The sequence below is a fragment of the Chrysemys picta genome, chromosome 9 (assembly GCF_011386835.1).
Source record: "Chrysemys picta bellii isolate R12L10 chromosome 9, ASM1138683v2, whole genome shotgun sequence".
In the NCBI taxonomy this organism is placed as follows: Eukaryota; Metazoa; Chordata; order Testudines; family Emydidae; genus Chrysemys; species Chrysemys picta.
In genome coordinates, this window is record NC_088799.1 from 81,280,955 (window position 1) to 81,301,593 (window position 20,639).

General features: G+C 44.0%; 1 protein-coding gene across 5 annotated transcripts in view; it reads right to left on the reverse strand.

Moving 5' to 3' along the window:
• Positions 1-274: 274 nt before the first annotated feature.
• Positions 275-20,639, reverse strand: part of LOC101946875 (G-protein coupled receptor 83) — a 40,881-nt gene continuing 20,516 nt past the window's right edge. For all 5 annotated transcript variants that reach the window (XM_065556572.1, XM_008172852.4, XM_008172854.4 and 2 more), the window contains 2 exons: positions 18,869-19,477; positions 275-1,000 (listed from right to left, as the gene is read on the reverse strand). In XM_065556572.1, the coding sequence (XP_065412644.1) occupies positions 18,883-19,477 (595 nt within the window). In that variant the 3' untranslated portion in view covers positions 275-1,000; positions 18,869-18,882. The remainder of the gene's footprint in view (positions 1,001-18,868; positions 19,478-20,639) is intronic.

Below are 20,639 nucleotides of genomic sequence, written 5' to 3' on the forward strand. Positions count from 1 at the left end.
CGGAAAATGCCAGTGAAAATAAACATCCATATTAATTTCAGCCCCATTTTCAGAACACAAAACTGGGGGAAATTGTGTGGCAAATGTTGAATTTTTAATGGCATACACTGAATATAAATTTATTCATTTGAAATCACCCATAATGAGCCATAATTTTGCTAGAAAATGTCCTGTATGGGGCAGTCTAGACTTGCGCCTGGGAGCTGAACTGGGTGATCCCACAGTTTGTTTGTTTTTTTCTTCCATCTGTAACTTTTAACATTCATAGACAGACTTAGGGATGTGACATCTTTTTATTAATTTCACTTAATACATACAAACTTTCTATTTGTTCTAAGGCCCATTTTCTTTGCACAATTTGACCAACGAGGAACATAGTTTATTTATTTATTAACTAAAAATCCCAGACTAATGATGAGGAAACATTTCCAGGAACTTTGAACATCAGCTGGGTTCTTGCTGTGCCAGGAAGCTCCATGCTATTATGCCCCAGTCACCAAGAGGTAACTAGGAAACATCACACAGTCATGACAGCAAGGAGATGCAGTAAATCCACAGAACAGACAGGATCCTGATGCTTTAAGCTCCATTGCTGGCTTTTGAAAAAATAAAAAGTTACATCTGGACAGATCAATAACTCAGACAAGCACAAGACCCTTACTGGAAAGTGAAGGTTGAAAGTCATAATAAAAGGGAAAAACATCTGCTTCCTGCACAGCTCCTGTCAAACATTTTTTATAAAGTTCTAAATCGTTTAATTGTGATTTGTGAAAAGGTCCAAAAAATCAGGGGACAAAGTGAGGAGAACTTTTGAAGGGAATCCCTTGCTCTTTTTATTCCATTTATTTCTCCTCCTAATGGGTGCATCTTTTTAGATTCTCTTCCCTCCTCTCCAAACCCCATGATCAAAAATGTAATTCTGCTCTTTGATCTCTCCTGTGCTTCCATTGAGTGTTGCTTGACATGGCACTTCCCACCAGAGTTGCAAAATTCATTCATCCTGAGTGAGCAGAAAATAAAAGCTGAAATTGTTAGTGACAAATATTCGCGATTCCCTCCCTCTTCTTCCCCCTTTTCATAACAAGAAGACCATATACATAGATTCAAGAACAATACAGACAGGTGAGTTGACAACTGTTTAGGCTATTGATTAGTTACTGAAATTCTCTTGGAGGTGGAGGCCAAAGACCTGGAGGGTAGATATACTCTTCTCCCAGCCATCACTTCTCAGTGAAGTTGTGAACTCGAATATCAGTCATTGTGTACACGGCTATCACTGAAGCCCAGAGGTTTACAGGACTAGACATTTTGTACATATAACAAGAGACTCCAGAGATACACTAGATAGGATATAAAATTTAGAAGGGATATAAACTTTCATTGTTTCAGGGCATAAACCGATCACTAACTTAGAAAACTTAAGACAAAACTTCCTTTATGGGCAGGTTATTCCATAATTGTCACTTATAGGGTTTTACGCGCCTTCACCTGAAGCATCTCATACTGGCCACAGGAAACCAGAATAGATAGACCACTAGTCCAACGTCATATGACAATACCTATGTTCCTAGCTGCTATAGAGACTCAATAAAGCCTGTCCTAGAGATCAAGCAGTCTTTAAAAGAAACCAACAGTCTCTTAAATAGACAGATTTCCCTATCACAAAGCCAGACCCACATTTTCTATCGGGTTCAACAAGAGGAACGTATTTGTGTGCACATATAATATTGGAAAGCTGCACTTGAGAGTCAGTTCTGTGTCCAATGATGACACCATGTTGTACAAGGAGTTTGGTTCAGGTGAAATGGGAAGTAGAGGTCAGGCTTGGCTAGTGGGAGAGCAAATTGCAAATATTTAGGGCAAATATTGTTTAAATGTATTAAATGCATCTTCATTTCTACATAAGAAAGTGCAAGGGGTGGGGAGGTAGATTTGTCTTTTTGTTTTAATTTGGGGGGAAATTGTGGTGTCAATTTAAAAAAGGGGCTAATGGCAATGACTTGAGCCAGAAATAGATGCTATCCAAGCTTTAGACAGACAGATGATATGCAAAATTTCCCTCACTCAGATCTTCCAATAAGCCTCAGTTCTACTTAATCAAATTTAGCCCATGGCATGTCTATTGTGACAATCAGCATGGTTTAGATGCCAATTCTGGACCCTTTGTTATTCCAGTCCTGGTCACACACCATTAGCACTGTCCATGAATCTCACTGCAGTTAAGTTCTATTCCAGTCCTCAGACCCCCTACACAGCTTTGCCAATACACCTGTCATAAAATATCTTTGAAACGACTAAGCACAGGCTGCCAATCATGGCAATCTGTGGTGGTTTTGTTACTGGGAAAGATGTCCACTGAGACTAGATTGATAACCAAACTCTCTGAAGTGTCCTAATGAATGTGTGCTGATGTCTGCTTCAATCAGAGCTGGGGTTTGGGTAGGAGTTATTACTGAAAGTGAACTAAACCCTCTTACAAGTTTCATAAGAACATAAGAATGGCCATACTGGGTCAGACCAAAGGTCCATCCAGCTCAGTATCCTATCTTCCAAGAGTGACCAATGCCAGGTGCCCCAGAGGGAATCAACAGAACAGGTAATCATCAAGTGATCCATCTCCTGTCACCCATTCCCTAGACTATCAATCTAGTCTCAGGTGGACTCCTTTCCCAGTAACAAAACCATTTCCTGAAAACAGAGAATAGGGACACCATCCCTGCCCATCCTAGCTAATAGCCATTGATGGACCTATCTTCCATGAACTTATCTAGTTCTTTTTTTAACCCTGTTATAGTCTTGGCCTTCACAACATCCTCTAGCAAAGAGTTCCACAGACTGACTGTGTGTTGTGTGAAGAAGGGAAGAAAGAAAAAAAAGCTCCGCTTATTACAACTTCGATAGCTAAGTGCTGAGCATGAACACTGCCAGGTCAGATCAGAGTGGCACTGCGAAGCTCATGAGAACAAACAGTGTTCTGCTACAGCGCTGGGCACGGGGGCTGTCCAGCCATCCGTTATCTAGGTGGGAAAATAGAGTCTTGAACCATGGCAGAAGGACCTCCCAGTAGCTGGTACTAGTCAGCAGAGAGAGTAGTGTTGAACTCTCTCTTTCTCTTCCCCACAGACTTCAGTGAAAGCAGGATTGCGCCCAGATATTGCAGTCAGTCCATCCATCCCTGTGTCAGACAGATTTTATTTTTCTCAAGGCCTTTTTTAGTTTATTTTAGTATCTCGGTGAGCCTGAAGGCCATGAGCCCTCTTCAGGGAATAGATGCTAAAGAATACAAAGAAACAACATCTACTGAGTGTGTAACAAAACACCACTTCATAAACAATCTGGACTGAATGTTCGGACCTGTAGCTGGGCAAACTGTCAGAAGTGGGTCCAAGAGAACTCCCTCTCCTCCCCCAACAGGCTGTATCTAAGCCCTTCACACACTAGTAGGAGGATTAGGCGCTGAGGCAACAATCAAGAAGACAAGAATATGCTTTATCTTCTGTTGCAGCCCTGGGCCGGGTGATGAAAGGTAAAATACTGGATTAATAAGCAAACCACTGGCAAAAAATATCTGCTGTCAAAAGAAAAAGGAGAATGCCAAGGCCTGGAACGATGTGCAGCAGATTCAGGCAGGCAATGTGAGAGAAGAATGAAAAGGATGGAAGGATTTCAATGGGACAAATTCAGAAAGAAAATAATGACACTTTATTCAGAAAGCTGGGACCATATGCCATAGCAGTGAGTGAGGGAATAGGCTTTGTATGCGTTCCGCTCATCTGACTTTCTGCTATATCTGAGCCTTCAAAGCTAGCAGACCATCCCTTAGAGCTTAGCTTCTTTAAAGAGTGTCTGAAATAAATTACATTTGGTTTAATAAATCTGCCTTTGTGTCCTTCAGAGGTTTCCAACTGGGGTTTCATCCAAAGTGTAGGAAGTTCAGAAATGTAGCTTACCTGCTGAAATTACCCCTGTGTCGCTAAATATATGATGTGAGGGCAGGGCCGGCCCACAACATTTTGGCACCTGAGGTGGGGAGCTCAAATGATGTCCCCATACCCCCTTGCTTGGGCCAAAACTTTGAAAGGTCTCAATTCTGCCTTCTTCCTGTTCTACTCCTCTCATGGTACTGCTCTGCTACCTACCCCAATAAAGGAAAACTAAAAACTTTAAATACCTTGTTCAAAAATTTTAAGTAACACTTAACTTTCAAACTCCTGAACAGCAAATGTAACTTTTCTTGTCTACATAGTAAACACTGCCATTTTTATCTGTTTGAATAATCAAAGTGGTGCTTTCCGTGCCTTCTTGGTTGCAAAGATTTGAACTGCTTCCTGCTGAAGGTCTACAGTCTAGAGCTCATGCTCTATTGAGATGGTTGCAAGGCCAACCAGCCTCTCCTGTGTCATTGTGGAGCGTAGATGTGTTTTTATTAACTTCAGCTTGGAGAAGCTGCGTTCTCCACTGGCAACTATTACAGGAAGTGTTAGAAGTATGCACAGAGCAACAAAAGCATTTGGAAAGAGGGTGGTCATCTTATTTGTGCACATATATTCCAGAATAGCCTTTGGAGTTGATCCTGCTGAAATGTATCTTGAAAGGGCTTTCAGTTCATCACCTAAATCACTTGCATCAATATTGCGCATGTCATCATATGTCAACACTGTCTCTGGTGTCCTGCATTGCTGGTGTAGGTCTTCTTCAGGTATAGTGTGGAGTTTTGGAATATCATGCAACATCCCAAATATACTGCTGTGTTCCCTGAGCTGCATGAAACGTTCTTGCAACTGACTGTATTGCACAATCTAGTATCTGGTTAAAGAATTCAACTTTGAATTGTTGTTTGGGGTCTCTTACGGAATTATCCCATGCCTCGTAATCAAAATGTCTTCTTTTCGGTGACTTTTGTATTCTTGAATGTGTGGGAAAATAGCTTCAGTGTGAAGTTCCTCTGCCAACTTCTGTGCACTCTTCAGAATGTTTTGAAATCCCTCATCTGACCGGTAAGACTGTAGGTATGACTTTGCTTTGTCCAGTTGTTCCATTGCTCCAGATATATCAAGGTCAACAACTTGGAGTCTCTTGTTTACAACATTTATTTCGAACAGTATGTCATGCCACAACACTAAGCCACACAGAAATTTGAAGTTATGTATGTTTCTGGGGATTCCATTTCCTTCTGTCATTGTTCTCCCATGAACAGTTCTTGTCATAGCATTATCCTCTATAATGGCAATTATGGCATCATCTATCTTCCCAATTTGGTGTTTGACAGGCTTTATCACCTCCACTTGACTTTCCCATCGTGTGGCACTCAGTGGTTTCAGTGTCAGAGAGGATGTTCCCAGATGTTGCTTCAAAATTTGCCATTGATGAGTTGATGCAGAGAAAAATACATAGATGCTTTGAATTACATTAAAAATTTCATCAGCCTCACTAGAAGCTGATGCTGTATCACTGACCACCAAGTTCAATGAATGAGAACTGCATGGGACAAAAAAACCTCGAGGGTTTAATTCTCTGATCTATGTCTGCACTCCTCTGTTCTTTCCTCTCATGTTGGCACCATTATCGTAGCCCTGACTTCTCATGTCAGCTATTGCAATTCCCGTATCTTCCAGCTTTTTAAGAAGCACATTTGTCATACTAGCTCCTATAGTATCATCAATGTCAATACATTCTAGAAAATGCTCTCTGACAGTCACCATTGCAGGGACATTTTCACTAGGTTCTGTTGTTACAAAATGCACCATTAAAGTCATTTGTTCCGTATGGCTGATGTCAGGTGTGCAGTCCAGAATAACAGAGTAATATCTTACTGACTTCAGATCTGCCACAATCTTCTGTTTGACTTTTGTTGCCAGTAACTGTATGATCTCATTTTGAATTGTTTTTCCAAGGTAGTGGTGTGTGTACATTTCTTGGGTGGGGACTCTTCTTAGATGCTCCTGGAGTACAGTATCAAACTCAGCCATCAGCTCCACAATTTTAAGGAAGTTTCCATTGTTTGGCACATACAGCTGATCTGAAGTGCCACGCAGTGCTAGGTTTTGGGTAGCAAGCATTCTCACAATGGCAATGAGCCTTTTCAGAACATTTTGCCAGTAAAGAGACTCTGATGCAATCTTCTTTTGATGCTGATCATCTATGGTGGCCTTTAATCTTAGTCTCATCTCAAGCTCTTTCCACCTATGGAATGCTCTCTGGTGATTTGCTACCTTCTCAACGCATGCCAGATTTCTAGCCAGATTTTTCCAGTCCTTTGTTCCTGTAGAACCCAGTGTGACTGGAACATTAGACTGGAAGAGTTTGCAACAAAAATAGTATGCAGCATTCTGGGGTTTTGAGTACGTAAGCCCTGGCCTCTCCACTTTGTCACCATTGGGGATTTCACGCCAGTAATGTGTTGGATGGAAACTTCTATTTTCATTGTCTTTGGGGAACATGAATTTTTTCACTTGCTGTGGCCCACGCAATACAAGGAAGTCCCTCAGGCTACTGCTCAGTCCTGGATCATCTAGACTAAAGGAACTAAACTCAGCAGCATCGGTTTCTTGAGCCTCCACCACACTCTTCTCTGATCTACACTTTTCTTCAGAAATGTGCATGGTTACACCATTTGAGATGGAGATATGGATGCTGCAGTAGTTGCCAGGTCACCTGCACTCTGACTAACTGGAAGATCAGGCTTCTCCTCACCAGTCACATCCTCATTGGGGCTGGAAGGCTCACCATGAACATTTGTGTCTATGTATCTCAGGAGAGCTCCTTCCTGCTTAGATAGAAAAGCTTCCTTTGCTTGCTTTCTTTTTCTGAATGCTGTCCCAGAGGAGCGTTTTCTTCTTTCACTCATGACTGCTGTTCTGTGCCAGATATAGTGGTTCTCAACACTCAATTGAAGGGGACTGTGAGTCTTGCCGGGGGAAAGGTACCAGTCCGTCACACACACACACACACACACACACACACGGGGTCGCTTCCTACCGGCTTGAGTATTGAGGTCTCCCACGAGTCCCTAGGTTTCCTGCGGGCCTTTGGGTCAGTCGCCTCCCTGGGTTCCTCCTGTAGTAGGGCTTCGAGCTGGCCTGGAGAGGCTTCAGTCCCCAGCACCTCCGCAGCTGGTAGCTGGTCCTCCACAGGAGCTTCCCGGGCAGGTCGTTCCCCTGCGGCCACCAGCCCAGACTGAGCTGGGCTCCCTCCTTTTATACTCTCAGAGCACTTGGAGCATGCCCAGTACAGACGGGGCGGGACTTCCGCTGTCAGTGCTACCAGACCAACGCTGCTGGGGCTGGTGCGGGGCGGTGCTGCCCCGTCACAGGGACAAATAAGCAGGCTAGTAGCAGGGCCTGAGTGAGGGAAGATATCAGCGTCTTAAGGGCCTAACTGGCTCCTACCACTTCAGTTGACTGCCCGTTCTCCTCAAGTGGGTTCAGGGAAGCAGCAGGAAACAGGAAGCTCCCTGAGAAGCTGGTGTTAATCAGTCCAGGCTCCTAACGGTGCTAGAGAGGTACATAAGAGGCTCCTCCTCCTCTCTCTCCCTGCAGCTCCTGCTGCTTTCTGTTATTCCCTCTCACCTTTTCTCCTGCCTGCCTGTTATGTCTCTTGTGCCCTCCTTCCTCCAGCACAGCACTCCACCATCTCTGTGCATCTAGAGCAGAGAGAATACATATGCAGCAGACACAATTTTCTACACTCTGGGTCCTACTGGCGCCCCGCCCCCCCACAGTCTGGCATCTGAGGCGGCCGCCTCAGTTCGCCTAATGGTAAGACCAGCCCTGTTTATGGGAAGCAGACATGTTACCATTCAGCCAGTGAGTTGTAGAGCAAGTTGTCCTGACCTGAGAGAAAAGCTTTTACTTCTCTCTCTGCTGCAGCAGGCCCCAGGGCCGTCCTTAGGCATATGCAGCATACACAGCTGCGCAGAGCACCATGAATTGCCCCAAATTGCATGGTGCCCTACGCAGCTGCGTGCTGCATACGCGGCAGCACCAGCCCCGGTGACCAGCCCTATCCCTTGGCTGGCCCCTCCTGCAAGGGGCAGGGCCTTCCCTAGGAGGGTGTGGGGCCTCGGACAACTCCTTTCGCTCTGCCTCCTCCCCTTCCCCCCTGCTCTGCCCCCGGCCTTCCCCCATTCCACCTCTTCCCCCCAGTCACCCCGCACTCACCGGCAACGGCGGGAAGTGGAGAAACCCAGCCCCAGCCTGCTCTACTCCGCCAGCTCCCAGCCACGGTGCTCCGCTTCCCGACACTGGTGAAAGGATCGCCCCCGGCACTCACCAGCAGTGGTGGGAAGTGGAGAGATGCGGCCCCAGCCCATTCCGCTTCCCTTGCCCCGGCCCTAGCCATGTTGCTCGGGTTGGGGAAAGGATCGCCACACCGGCGGTGGGCTCTCACCGGCGGCGGGAAGCGGAGTGCCACGGCTGGGAGCTGGCAGAGTAGAGCGGGCTTGGGACGGGCTACTCTGCTTCCAGCCACTGCCGGTGAGTAGGGAATCCCTTCCCCCAAGTGCCCTCCCCCGAGTGACACAGCTGGGGCCGGGGCGAGGGAAGTGGAGCTAATCCCCCGGGCCACTCTGGGCATGGGGGCCCCCAAAAGTGCCCCCCCACAGTTCCTGCTCCCAGACCCTGGGGGGGGGAGGCCTGGGGCCCCACACAGCCCCCCATGGGGGTCTGCGTAGGGCACCCAAATGGCTAGAGACGGCCCTGGTGGGGACCTATTTATTTGAAACAGTGATTTTGGCTCTTTGTAAACAATATCTTTGCAGTTTGCTTCTGAACTGCTTGTCTGTTTGCTTCCCCTCCTCTGATCTTGGTGGGAACAAATCTAAGTATGGTTACATTTGCATCTTCTTCTAGGTCATCAATGAAAAATTCAGTGTAGTTTCCTATAGTGACATCTGTGATACTTGCTACACTTGGGACTTGAGTCAAAGCCCATTGAAATCAATGAAAATCTTTCCATTGACATCAGTGGGCTTTGAATCAGGCCTTTGGTACTGTTTCACATTCAAAGGGCTACAATTAATGATTATACTGTTTCTCCTTCATTGGCTAATTTCTAATTCATGGTGGGTTATCTTTATCTAGCTGGCATTTTTCCTGCGTCTTTGTTCGCTATGTAGTGTGACCGTATAACGTGTTTCTGAAATTCAAATATCCTCTGCAGCACATTCCCCATTATCTATTTCATCAGTAATTATGCTGAAGGCCATTAGATTCATTTGGCTTGAGCTAGTGTTAATAAATCCATGTTGTTAATTGGTCATTAGACACATCTCTCCTGAATCCTCACATATTGACTCACATCAGCCTGTGCTCCAAAATTTTCCCTGGAACAGACATTTCACCAAACCTTCAATGTGACAGGCTTGCCTTCTAGTGAAACTGGGGTACAGGAGAGGAAGTTCTGGGGTTTGCTTGCCAATGACTAATTCACCAAATCACCCATTTGCCTAGATGATTTATCATTGAGAAGTGTCAAAGGTACAGAACTCAGAACTATATCTACAGAACGTGAATAGGTCAAGATCACACAAACCTCCTTGAACGCCTCTCCCTGCCACCCCAAAACTCCACTTTAAAAGCCTAATAACTACATTACAGAGCTGCCTGCTTCCCTCAACGTCTATGCCCTACTGCACTGTATCAAAGAAGCTCTGTCCCTTGGCCAAGAAGGGGCCACTTGTACTTGGCCAAAACTGGGCACTCAACTCTAAATGAATGGCAATCATGACCAGAGAGAGTTCTTGGATTTGTGTCTCTCCATCTTCCCCACCTTAAATAAGTATCCAGGACTCTATCCTGAGAAGTAGTGACTGTGAAATAGATTTGGGCATCATGGCGGATAATCAGGTGACCATGGGCTCCCAGGTCGGCACTGTGGCTAAAAGGACTAATGCAATCCATGGATGCATAAACAGGGGAATCCTGTATTTGGCACTAGTGTGATGGCTGTTGGAATACAGTGTCCTGTTCTGGTGTCCACACATAAAGAAGGATGTTGACAAATTAAAGAGAGTTCAAAGAAGAACCACAAGAATGATTTGAAGGATTAGAAAACTTGCCTTATGGCGATAGATTCAGAGAGCTCAATCAATTTAGCTTAACAAAAATAAGGCTAATAGATGTCTTGATTAGTCTATGAGTACCTACAAAGGGAAAAAATATTTAATAATTGACTCATCAATCTAGCAGAGAGAGATATAACATGATCCAATAGCTGGAAGGTCGAGCTAGACAAACTCAGACTGGAAATAAAGTGTAACCTTTTAACAATGAGGGTATTTAACCATTCCGGCCTTGGAATCTCTGAGCATTGTGGTAATGCCACAGCAGCCCCATCTCAAGTCACTGGAAGTCTGAAAGAAAATATCCAGACCGCTACCAACAGTAAGGGGAGATTATTATTGTTATTATTAAACATTTATATATGGTAACGCCTACAGCCCTGCCAATTTGGAGCCCCATTCTGCTAAGTGCTGGACAAACATAGTAAATGACAATCCTGGCCTAAGAGATTCACTTTTGGGTTCAACAGTATCTTGATTTTTTTATACAAAGTTGATTAAGACCCCAATTCAATAAGGTACTTAAGCACATGATTAGTCCCTCCGAAGTCATATGCTTAAATGTTAGGCGTGTGTTTTAAGTACTTCATTGATTCAGGCCTTAGTCTGTGTTCTAGCAAGGACAGATTACGTGTATTTTTCAGAACTTTAGACCAATAAAAAGGATACATAAATTATTATAAGAAGTCTAGTGTATGCAGTTGAGTTTAGTGTAGATACAATTTCTTGCCACTCTGACTTTGCTAGTCAAACCAGCCAGCGTACCCTTTTTCTATCATACATTCTATCGTTAACCTAAATGTGAGAGAATTGCTGCTATCGGTGTCTTCTTTCTTTGCTGTATTAATGGGGACACCTTCAAGTGACAGAGAAGCCTCTTGCAATGGGGAAAGCCTGTTGGGTTCTGAATCTCATCCAGGCTTGGTCCTGCTAGTGAAGGCAGGGGGCTGGACTCGATGACCTTTCAAGGTCCCTTCCAGTTCTAGGAGATGGGATATCTCCATGAATTAATTAATTTTATTAAAAAGGCATAGATAATTACTGTTACAGACAGCAAAGTAATTATCATGATTTAACAGAGCCAGTGTTTAACATATGCTCGTCTAGGGAAGCAATCTCAGCAATGAAAGAAGAGCTGACCTTGGCAACAGATCCAGGGAAGAGGTGGCCAAGTGTAATGGCAGAGAGCTGGCAAACAAGAGGGAAACAAAGTAGACAACCCACCTGTATGAGGAGGGGTATGTTATTCCTTCAAAAGTAAACATGAAGCAATTCAAAAAAAGTAAGGAATATCAAAAGGGAGCAAGAAAATAAATTTAGAAGAGGCATCAAATGTCTTCCAATACCCATGCAGCTGACAATGATAATAGAATAACTTGCATTCCCATATATCAGAGCGGTAGCCGTGTTAGTCTGAATCTGTAAAAAGCAACAAAGGGTCCTGTGGCACCTTTAAGACTAACAGAAGTATTGGAAGCATAAGCTTTCGTGGGTAAGAACCTCACTTCTTCAGATGCAAGACAGATGCATCTGAAGAAGTGAGGTTCTTACCCACAAAAGCTTATGCTCCCACTACTTCTGTTAGTCTTAAAGGTGCCACAGGACCCTCTGTTGCTTTTTGCATTCCCATAGAATCTTTTCAGCTGGAAGGATCCCAAGTCATTTTATTGACTCTGTATAAGGATTACTCACTGAAATGGAAGATGTTTCTGGGTGGACCACAGCAGCCATTCTATGCCAACAATATTGCCTAATAGTGTCAAGCAAGAATAGTAAAGAATAACTTCTGTAGTTTAAACTACAAGAGGACTTCAAGGCAGGTACAACATAATCATGGTAATTTGAATTTGATCAGAGGACTGAGGCCAACACCCCACTGCCTACAAAGAGTGCTCATATGCTCTTTTAAGAACCACAACTAGTCAGATCCCCAGTTCTATATTTCACATGAAAGATGTCAATATTTGTGTTGTTGCTATGATTATTTTATAGTACCCCAAAGCATGATAGGAACTTTTACAGAACACATAGAAAGAGATGGTCCCTTCTCCAAAGAACTTAGATCTCATATTAGATATAATGTGATCAGTGGGGATAACAAACTGTAGAGAGGGATGGGGAAAGAAATGACAATGGTTACAACAAGGTGCTCAGATACTAAGGTTATCCACTTTAGGCGGATGTGCATCTTGGTGGGTTATTTTAAAGGGTATCTGAACATATTTAATAGTCATATATTAATTGGCTTTGGGGAGATTTTCAAAGGCACACATGGTAGTTAAAATCTCAACTCCCATTGACTTTTGGTTGTTGTGACACTCTACACCCCAAGGGAGCATCCTATAGCCCCCATATTCATCATTTGTATAGAACTGTGATATTGCATATAAAGCATGCCATGTAAGGTACCATGGGAAAGGTTATGATCTGCTGAAACCTACTGTTCCATCTAAATATGTATATCATTAATCCATATGAAGTTTTGAGAATGTGTGTATGGTTGTCACTAAAATATGCTGTGAGTTGTGGAATTGCCCAGATATTAGATCCCCAGAGACTAGGACACAAGAGTTGGGGGAATTTGGCTGGTGCCTTTCTCTGTGTGATTCATGAGTGGCTCTGGGAGCATTCATGCAATCTAGCTGGGTGTGGGGCTCCACCTGTGGTCGTGCTGAGTGATAACAGCACCTGCAGGGGTTTGCTGCTTGTCACTAGCAAGGCATTGTGAGAGACAGCCCAGGCTGGAGAGTTAAGGGGGTACTGCAGTCCCACAGTCCCAAGCTGCACCCAGGGGATCCCATCACAGTTGTTTGTGAAATGTTTGCTTAGATTAGTCTGTATTCTAAGTCACACAATCTTGTTTCTGTGCCATGATGGAGGACTGAACATTTTTGAAGTAAGACACTAAAGAATAACAAATAATGAACATGTTTGTCAGGTATGGATTTTCAGAAGAACAATCCTGTGTTAAAATCAGCAAAATGTTCAGGATATGTGAATGTTTTCACGTGGTGGTCATCTGAATATTTGTAGTAATAACAAGACCTCATTAATCACAGTGAACCCAAACTTCTTGCCTGCATTAACAAAAATATTCATTAACTGGTATTTTTATCATTCAATTAGCACTGTGTCCATATCAGAAGATAAAGGAATATTCTGTGCTTTATTTGTAGGTATGGTGCACCTCAGTCCCTCCTATTCTCTGCTTGTGGCACATAATGGTTTTGTCTCCTGAAGGCTTGTTTTAATTTCCGTTTTGGCTTTAGCACGCACGTGCTGTGCAGTGTTGGTGGCCTGGGATACAGGAGATCAGACTACCTGATGTGCTGGTCCCTTTTGGCCTTGAATTCTATGACTCTGTGGTGTGCAAGCAATGTTGTCCGCTGGGATCCAGTGATCTTAGACCTTGCCTTCCAAGGAATTCTTTCAGGTCACGCCTGAGAGAAAATACAGATGTTCCTTCTAATTTTACTACTGCAGCATATGGCAAAAGCCCCTCCCTTTGCCTGTTGGGAAAATATTCTTCCATTTTGTTTTCAGCTATGACTTTGCATTGTGATCAGTGAGGTGATTAGTTTGTGGTGTGATAGATTTTATACACAACTGGGCAGTTGGGCCATCCCGTGAACTTTTCTTCTGGGAGTTTAAAACAAACAAAACTATCTTTGCTAATATAAAAACAGTATCTGCTTCACCCTCTATCTGCCATATTCTCCTTTTTTAATAACGCTTCCTAATGAAACTCTCATTCGGGATTTATAATTTAGCAGATTGCACTTGAAACCTGGGCACTTCACTGATACAATCTTGAAGGCTGTTTATTAAGAGTCTTCAGCAGGCAGACTTACTAAGAGCGAGAACAAAGATGAACTGCCATTTAAAGAACCTTGTGCAAGAGATAGATGTTCAGCCCTGTCACTATCAGCTGAATTAAACAGCCCCAAGGCCTGTGATAAAATATATTCCCAACCAGAGGACTATGATATGGGGGTCAGCTACTGGAAAAGGATTCTTTGGACAGTAGAAGGCATTTGCCCAGTTTGGGGGCCTTAGAAAAGCTTTAGGTCAAATGCTTAAGGTGTGTGTGTGGGGGGGGGGGGGTGAAGGGGGAATCAGTTTTCTAGTTCTGGCTCTACTCTTCCACTCTATTACCTGAAGAATCCTCATCTACTTTCTCCATCTTCGGTTTTAAACCACCCATTACCATATCTTATCTGTCACTAGAGCAATTTCCTTTGCTGATTACATTGTCAAATTGGTCAAATGATATATGACCTCTGACGGCTTCAAGCTAGTGGATTCAAACAATAGGTTTTGCAGGGTGTGATTTCAGAACTAGAAAGATAACTTTTTTGTTCTATGGTTACAAATTAAATAGATAAGAATCAAAAGGAGAAAAGTCCCCAGGTTTGGAGAATGAACTGGTGTCAGGAAAACGGAGCCCTCTCCAGATATTCTATGTCTCTGTCTCTGGTTAGCATTGTCCCTCGCTTCTACCAGTATATTTCATTCTGTTCCCTACCCTTCCCCAATCTAAAGGAAGAGACTTCTCCTTCCAAAAAGAATTGCCTTTAAAAATATTTCTGATATACCCATTGGATGCATGCAACCCACCATACATTTTCAAGCCGTGAGCTCAACTCTGATGCTACTAAAAATTGAAAGCCTGTTTATTAGAAGTTATCTGTCTGGTTTATTGCAGGGGTTGCTCTCGATCACATTCCAGTTCCAAAGTCAAGAAACAGGGCAATGGCAGAGCTTGGATTAAAACTCAGGTCATCTTACTTCCAGGGATGTACCCTGTCTATCCACTGGACCATACTACCTCCTCTATGGTTACAATACATTACTGGCTAAGGCTATGTCCATGGAGGATGCTGTGGTTCAGATTGATCTGCACTTTTTGGCCTGGTACAATATAATTCCCCCGTTATTGCCTTATTGATACTAGGTAAAATGGGATGTTTGCCAGAGAAAGTCTTCAGTTTAATGCATTTGTCTACCCCCTCCTTGAATAAAAAGTTCAAAAACCTATTCCCAGTAGTTAACAGAAGTGAATTGGTATTTGCCAGCGTAAGTTTCCTGCTGTGAGACACTTAGTTTACTGCAGCCTGTCTTCCTGCTATGTTGTCTGCTAAATGAGTCCTTAATGTCGTTTTGAAATGTCTTAGTATTTCTTGGAATAATTCTTTTTTCACTGACGTTCACATAAGAAAAGCATCTCTCTCTGAGAACAATGTATTTCTCTGAGCCTAGGGACTCGGGAACAGAGCTTAATTGCCTCGGGCGGGGTTCATCTGCATTGGGCAGTAAGTATTTGTATGCAGGACCAAATAAAAAAAATTACCCTTAATACCTGCCTACACTGAGAAAAATGTCTGTATTTGTTATTGGTACTTAGATACACTATGGTAGTGCCTAGAGGTCCCAATCGAGATCTGGGCCCAATTGACAAAGGCACTGTATAAATGAATAGCAAGGGACAGTCCCTGCCCAAAGAGCTTGGAGTCTACATAGACAAGACAGACAGAGTCATAAAGAGGGGAAGTCCCTTGCCTGAGGCCAACTAGCAGATTGGAAATAGAAACCAAGTCTCCTGACTCAGGGTGAAGGGACCTGTCTGCTGAACCACGCTGCCTCTAGGTGTCAGACAGGCAAAAATGTTTTCCTTCTTTTTGAATGCTCTTAAATCTTTTTCTTCTTTCCTGACTCTGTCACCCTGTGTCTCCCTCTCCTTTCCTGTCTCTGTAGTTCCCTCTAGCTAATGGAGTTGCTTCAGCATAGTTAGATTAATCTTTCCAAGGAAAAAATAAAATCCTCACCGTTGCTGTGCTCCTGTAAACTCGGTTGTTTAACTGAGACTATGATGTAACAGGCAGTAACGCTATAGAGTAATATAACTGTTAAGTTAATAAATGTTACAGTCCTGAGAAAACATTCATGGCCTCTAGCTTAGTGCCAGTGTAAATCCATTCACTCAATTAATGTTGTTATAAAAAATCCCAAACTATAATAAATCAAACTAGGACCTGATATTAAAGTGCAGTTCCACTCTGAAAAGTTGCTATGTAATAATGACCCACAGTTCATGGACATGCTCACTGTGTGTGTGTGTGTTCTGTGTTATATCTGCTAATGTTGCTGCCAAAATCAGTTCTGTCTGCTTTTACTCTTGTTAGATATACAGAGCCAACGTTGCAGTGGGAGAGTGAGCTGGATTCATAGATGTGAAGGCCAGAAGGGGCCATTAGATCATCTAGTCACCTCCTGCATAACACAGGCCATAGAAATTCATCCATTATTGAGACCAATAACTTGAGTTTGACTGAAGCATAGCTCCCAGAAAGGCATCCAGTCTTGATGTGAAGATTTCAAGAGATGGAGAATCTCCACTTCCCTTGGTTGTTTGTTCTAAGGAAGTGGCTCTCAAAATTTTGTACTGGTGACCCCTTTCACAGAGCAAGTCTCTGAGTGCGACCCCCCCTTATAAATTAAAAACACTTTTTTATATATTTAACACTATTATAAATGCTGGAGGCAAAGCGGGATTTGGGGTGGAGGTCGACAGCTCCCGACCCCCCATGTAATAACCTTGCAACCCCCTGAGGGGTCCGGACCCTCAGTTTGAGAACCCCTGTTCTAATGGTTAATCACCCTCTCTATTAAATATTTGTTCCCTATTTCTAATTAGAGTAGGGCTGGCTTTAACTTCTAGCCATTGGCCTTGTTATGCCTTTCTCCACTAGATTAAAGATCCTTTTAGTACCTGGTATGTTTCTCCCCCTGAAGGCACTCATACACTGATCAGTTCATCTCTTGATCTTCTTTTTGTCAAACTAAAGAGATTGAACTCCTTGAATCGCACAGAAAAGCATTTTTCCTGCTCTCAAATTATTTTTGTGGCTCTTCTCTGCACTTTCTTCGTTCTATTATTTCAACATCTTTCTTAAAAGGTTGACACCAGGGCTTGTTGCTGGATTCCATTTAACTATTTGCAGTTATGAAAATACCTATGCACTTTCCACAAGAGTTGGAGTGGAAATCTCAGCATCTGCCCAAATTCCTACACGGCTTGGATTCCATTCTGGTTCCTGCATCATGAACACATTTTTAAAGTCAATTCTAATTGCAGGGATAAACTGTCCTCTTCAGTTATACCTATTGGAGATAATGCCCAAAGTCACACAGCAAGTCAGTGCCAGAGCTGCTCAGGGGTCCTTGATACCTAGTCCTGTCTTCAATTCACTGTTGCACTGATGTCCTGGTGAAATTCTACCTCAGATAAATATATCCTGGTTACCTAAATTTCCCTGCAGTTTCAATGGATCCTTCCTCACTTTCTGGTGTAACCTGTTGGCAGTGGTGTTATTAGCTGTTAAATGGCAGCCATGTTCCATCGCAAAGGTGGCTGGACCTCAATAGTGGGTGAAGTTATCCATATAATATGCACATTACTGTTAGCTTTCAAGGTGCTTAGAGATCATTAGACATATAAAACAGCATATAAGGCTATTTTATTTGTCAGGATTGTGACATGGATATCTGTGGCATTGTATGAATAATAAATGTATTCATGTCAATAGCAGATACATGACATAGCTTCCTATTTCCACAGGAGTTTGGCCAGGCTCTGCTTTGTCACCATCATTGCTTAGTATTAGTATCAATTGGTTGATGGAGAAGCTTGAGGTAGGGGTGCTGGAATGGGGGCGGGGGAAGGGAAGGGGCCATGCCCCGCCCTTCCTCTTCCCCTCGAGGCCCTGCCCTCCCTGGACAAGCTGGAAGCCAGAACTAGGCCGGGGAGCCCGGCCCCTCCACCTGCCCAGGGTGGGTGGGGTCCGAGAGCAGCCCCTGGCCTCCCCACCCATGGCAGATGGAGGGTCTACAGCCCCCCACAGCTGCCCGCATGGCTCTTATCATGGCCCAGCTGTGCTCTTCGGCCCCCAAGTCCTCACCCCCAGGCCAGGCCGGAAGCCAGAGTGGGGTAAGAGCCATGCGTGCAGCTGAGGGGAGCTGCAGGCCTCGCGGTCCCCCTACTTTTAGGAAGCATCTGTCAGTGGCAGTGAGCTGAACACCATTCTGCTTCAAATAGGAATGGAGAATAACTGGCTAGGCAGTGATACTGCTGCAAAAGACCTGGGAGTTATAATGGATCCAAATGGAATATGAGTCAATGTGATGTAGTTGTGAAAAAGGCTAATATCATTCTGGGGTGTGTAACCAGGAGTATTGTATTTAAGATAAAGGAGGTAATTGGCCCGCTCCACTCAGTCCTGGTGAGGGCCTCAGCTTGGAGTACTGTGTCCAATTCTGGGAGCCACACTTTAAGAAAGATGTGAACATACTGAAGTGAGTCCAGAGGAAAGCAACAAAAATGATAAAAGAGGAAAGACTGAAAAAACTGGGCATGTTTAGTCTTGAGTCAGACAAAGAAGCTCCTCTCTTGTCCTCATTTCACCACACACTATCCCCTAGACAAAGCAGGGAAGCCTTCGTAACTCACCTGGCAGCTCCTGATTGGCCATTGCCTGACCCTTCAAGCTGCTGGAGGATCAAGTCTTGTTAGTATCTGAGCCTGAGTGGCTTATCTAGACAGGGGGGTGCCCATAGCCACAGCAGGGGATAGTGAAGGTCTGGCATACCACATCACATCTCCCTTTTCATGTTATGCCTCTGGATCAACAATATCCATAATCTCTCATTTCCTGGCATACTTAACTCCTCTACTAAAACTCCCCCCCAACCTGTTGACACGAATAATGCATCATAAATAAAGCCCTTTGCCACCAAACCTTTTGAACTCACCTTGAATGTCCAACTCACAAATCTGTGTTGACTGTCTGCACATTTGTGGTGGAGCGAATGCTCTGTGAGGAAGGCCTCTGCTTGTACCTGGCTTGCTCGATCCATGCCTCTCGATAGGCCATGATCACAGCTGGCAACACATTGTCTTGTGTTTGTGGGACCTTCTGGCACATGCTGAGTAAGGACTTGAGCTCTGAGCGGAAGCTCTCATTCAGCCAGCAGTAAATGAAAGGGTTATAGCAAGTGCTGCTCATGGCAAACCAGTGCAGAGCAAAATAGAGGGAGTTTTTGGTCTTGATGCCAAGGCTGGAGATGAGCACTACATAACAGTTGAGTGGGAACCAGCAGACAGCAAAGACCACCACAACCAACACCAGCATCTTGATACTCTTCTTCTTGTTCTTGTGGTGGGTGATGTACTGCTGCGTGGTGATGTCCCCAATGGCATTGCGCAGCCACAGCTTCTTGGCCAGGTGTGTGTAGGTGATGGTGATGATCAAAAGGGGCAAGAGGTAGAGGAGGAGGAAGGTGGAAAGGTCCAAGTATTTCCACACCAGTTCTGCAGGCTCAGGAAAATCAGGAAGACACAAACTCCGGACAGTAGCTTCCCTTTCAAAACAAAAAAGTATTTTTTATAGTATGTGGCCACAAAAACCTTCATGCAAATTCCTGCATTTCCCAAACCAGTGTGGGACTTTCAGGCCACAATATAAATGGCCTGTCTGCTGCACTTGTGGATATCAAAGAGTTAGTATTGCCACCACTGCTTCCATAGGACCCAAATCTGCTATCCTTGTGTACACTGAACCATACCTTAATATGCAAGTAGCCTCATTGCAATCAATGTGACTACTCCCATAGTAAAATACTACCAGATAGAAGGATGGCAGAACCTGGCTCATAGTAACTAATATCCTTCAAAAGGGGAAGAAGTACCTTCCCACCTCTGTCTTTCATGTCACCCCACTTCCAACCTCCCTCCCCCGACTAGAAAAATAAATAAATTACAGATGTGACTACTTACAGATACTGTAACAGTGTAACTGCAAGATGTTTGTGTGTATTCTTTATTACCCCGGGCCTTATATTTGTGACACTTTTCCTTCTCCATATCCCCCTCTGTTTGTGTGTATATGCCACTTGTGTCTTCTTTTGAGCTCCTTGGGACAGAAAACATGACTTTGTCTGTCGAGCATCTTGCACTTACTAGTGCTGTAAATAATAAATGATAATTGAGGGGTGGGAAAGGCTAACTGTGCAGGACAGGTTATGAAACTGAATACACAGTATGCAGAAGTTTAAAAATAGTGTGTGTTTGTGTGTATGCACGCGCACGTGGAGGGGAGTGCTGTATAATTTTGATTGTGGTATGTTTGGGCGGAGCTGCAGAAAAGTAACAAAATGCTACTTCTCTAAGGCTTTGTAGCCAATGATCTCCAAGCAGATATTAATCAAACCCTCATCACCAGGGCCGGCTCCAGGCACCAGTGAACGAAGCAGGTGCTTGGGACGGCCAATGGGAAGGGGCGGCATGTCCGGTCTTCGGTGGCAATTCGGCGGCGGGTCCCTCAGTCCCTCTCGGAGCAAAAGACCCGCTGCCGAATTGCCGCCGAAGACTGAAGCGGTGCGATTGAGCTGCTGCCTAAGTGCTGCCAATCGCGGCTTTTTTTTTTTTTTAATTTCCTTTGCCACTTGGGGGAGCAAAAAAGCCTGAGCTGGCCCTGCTCGTCAACCCTCTGTGTTAAAGGAATATAACTATCCCTGTATTGTA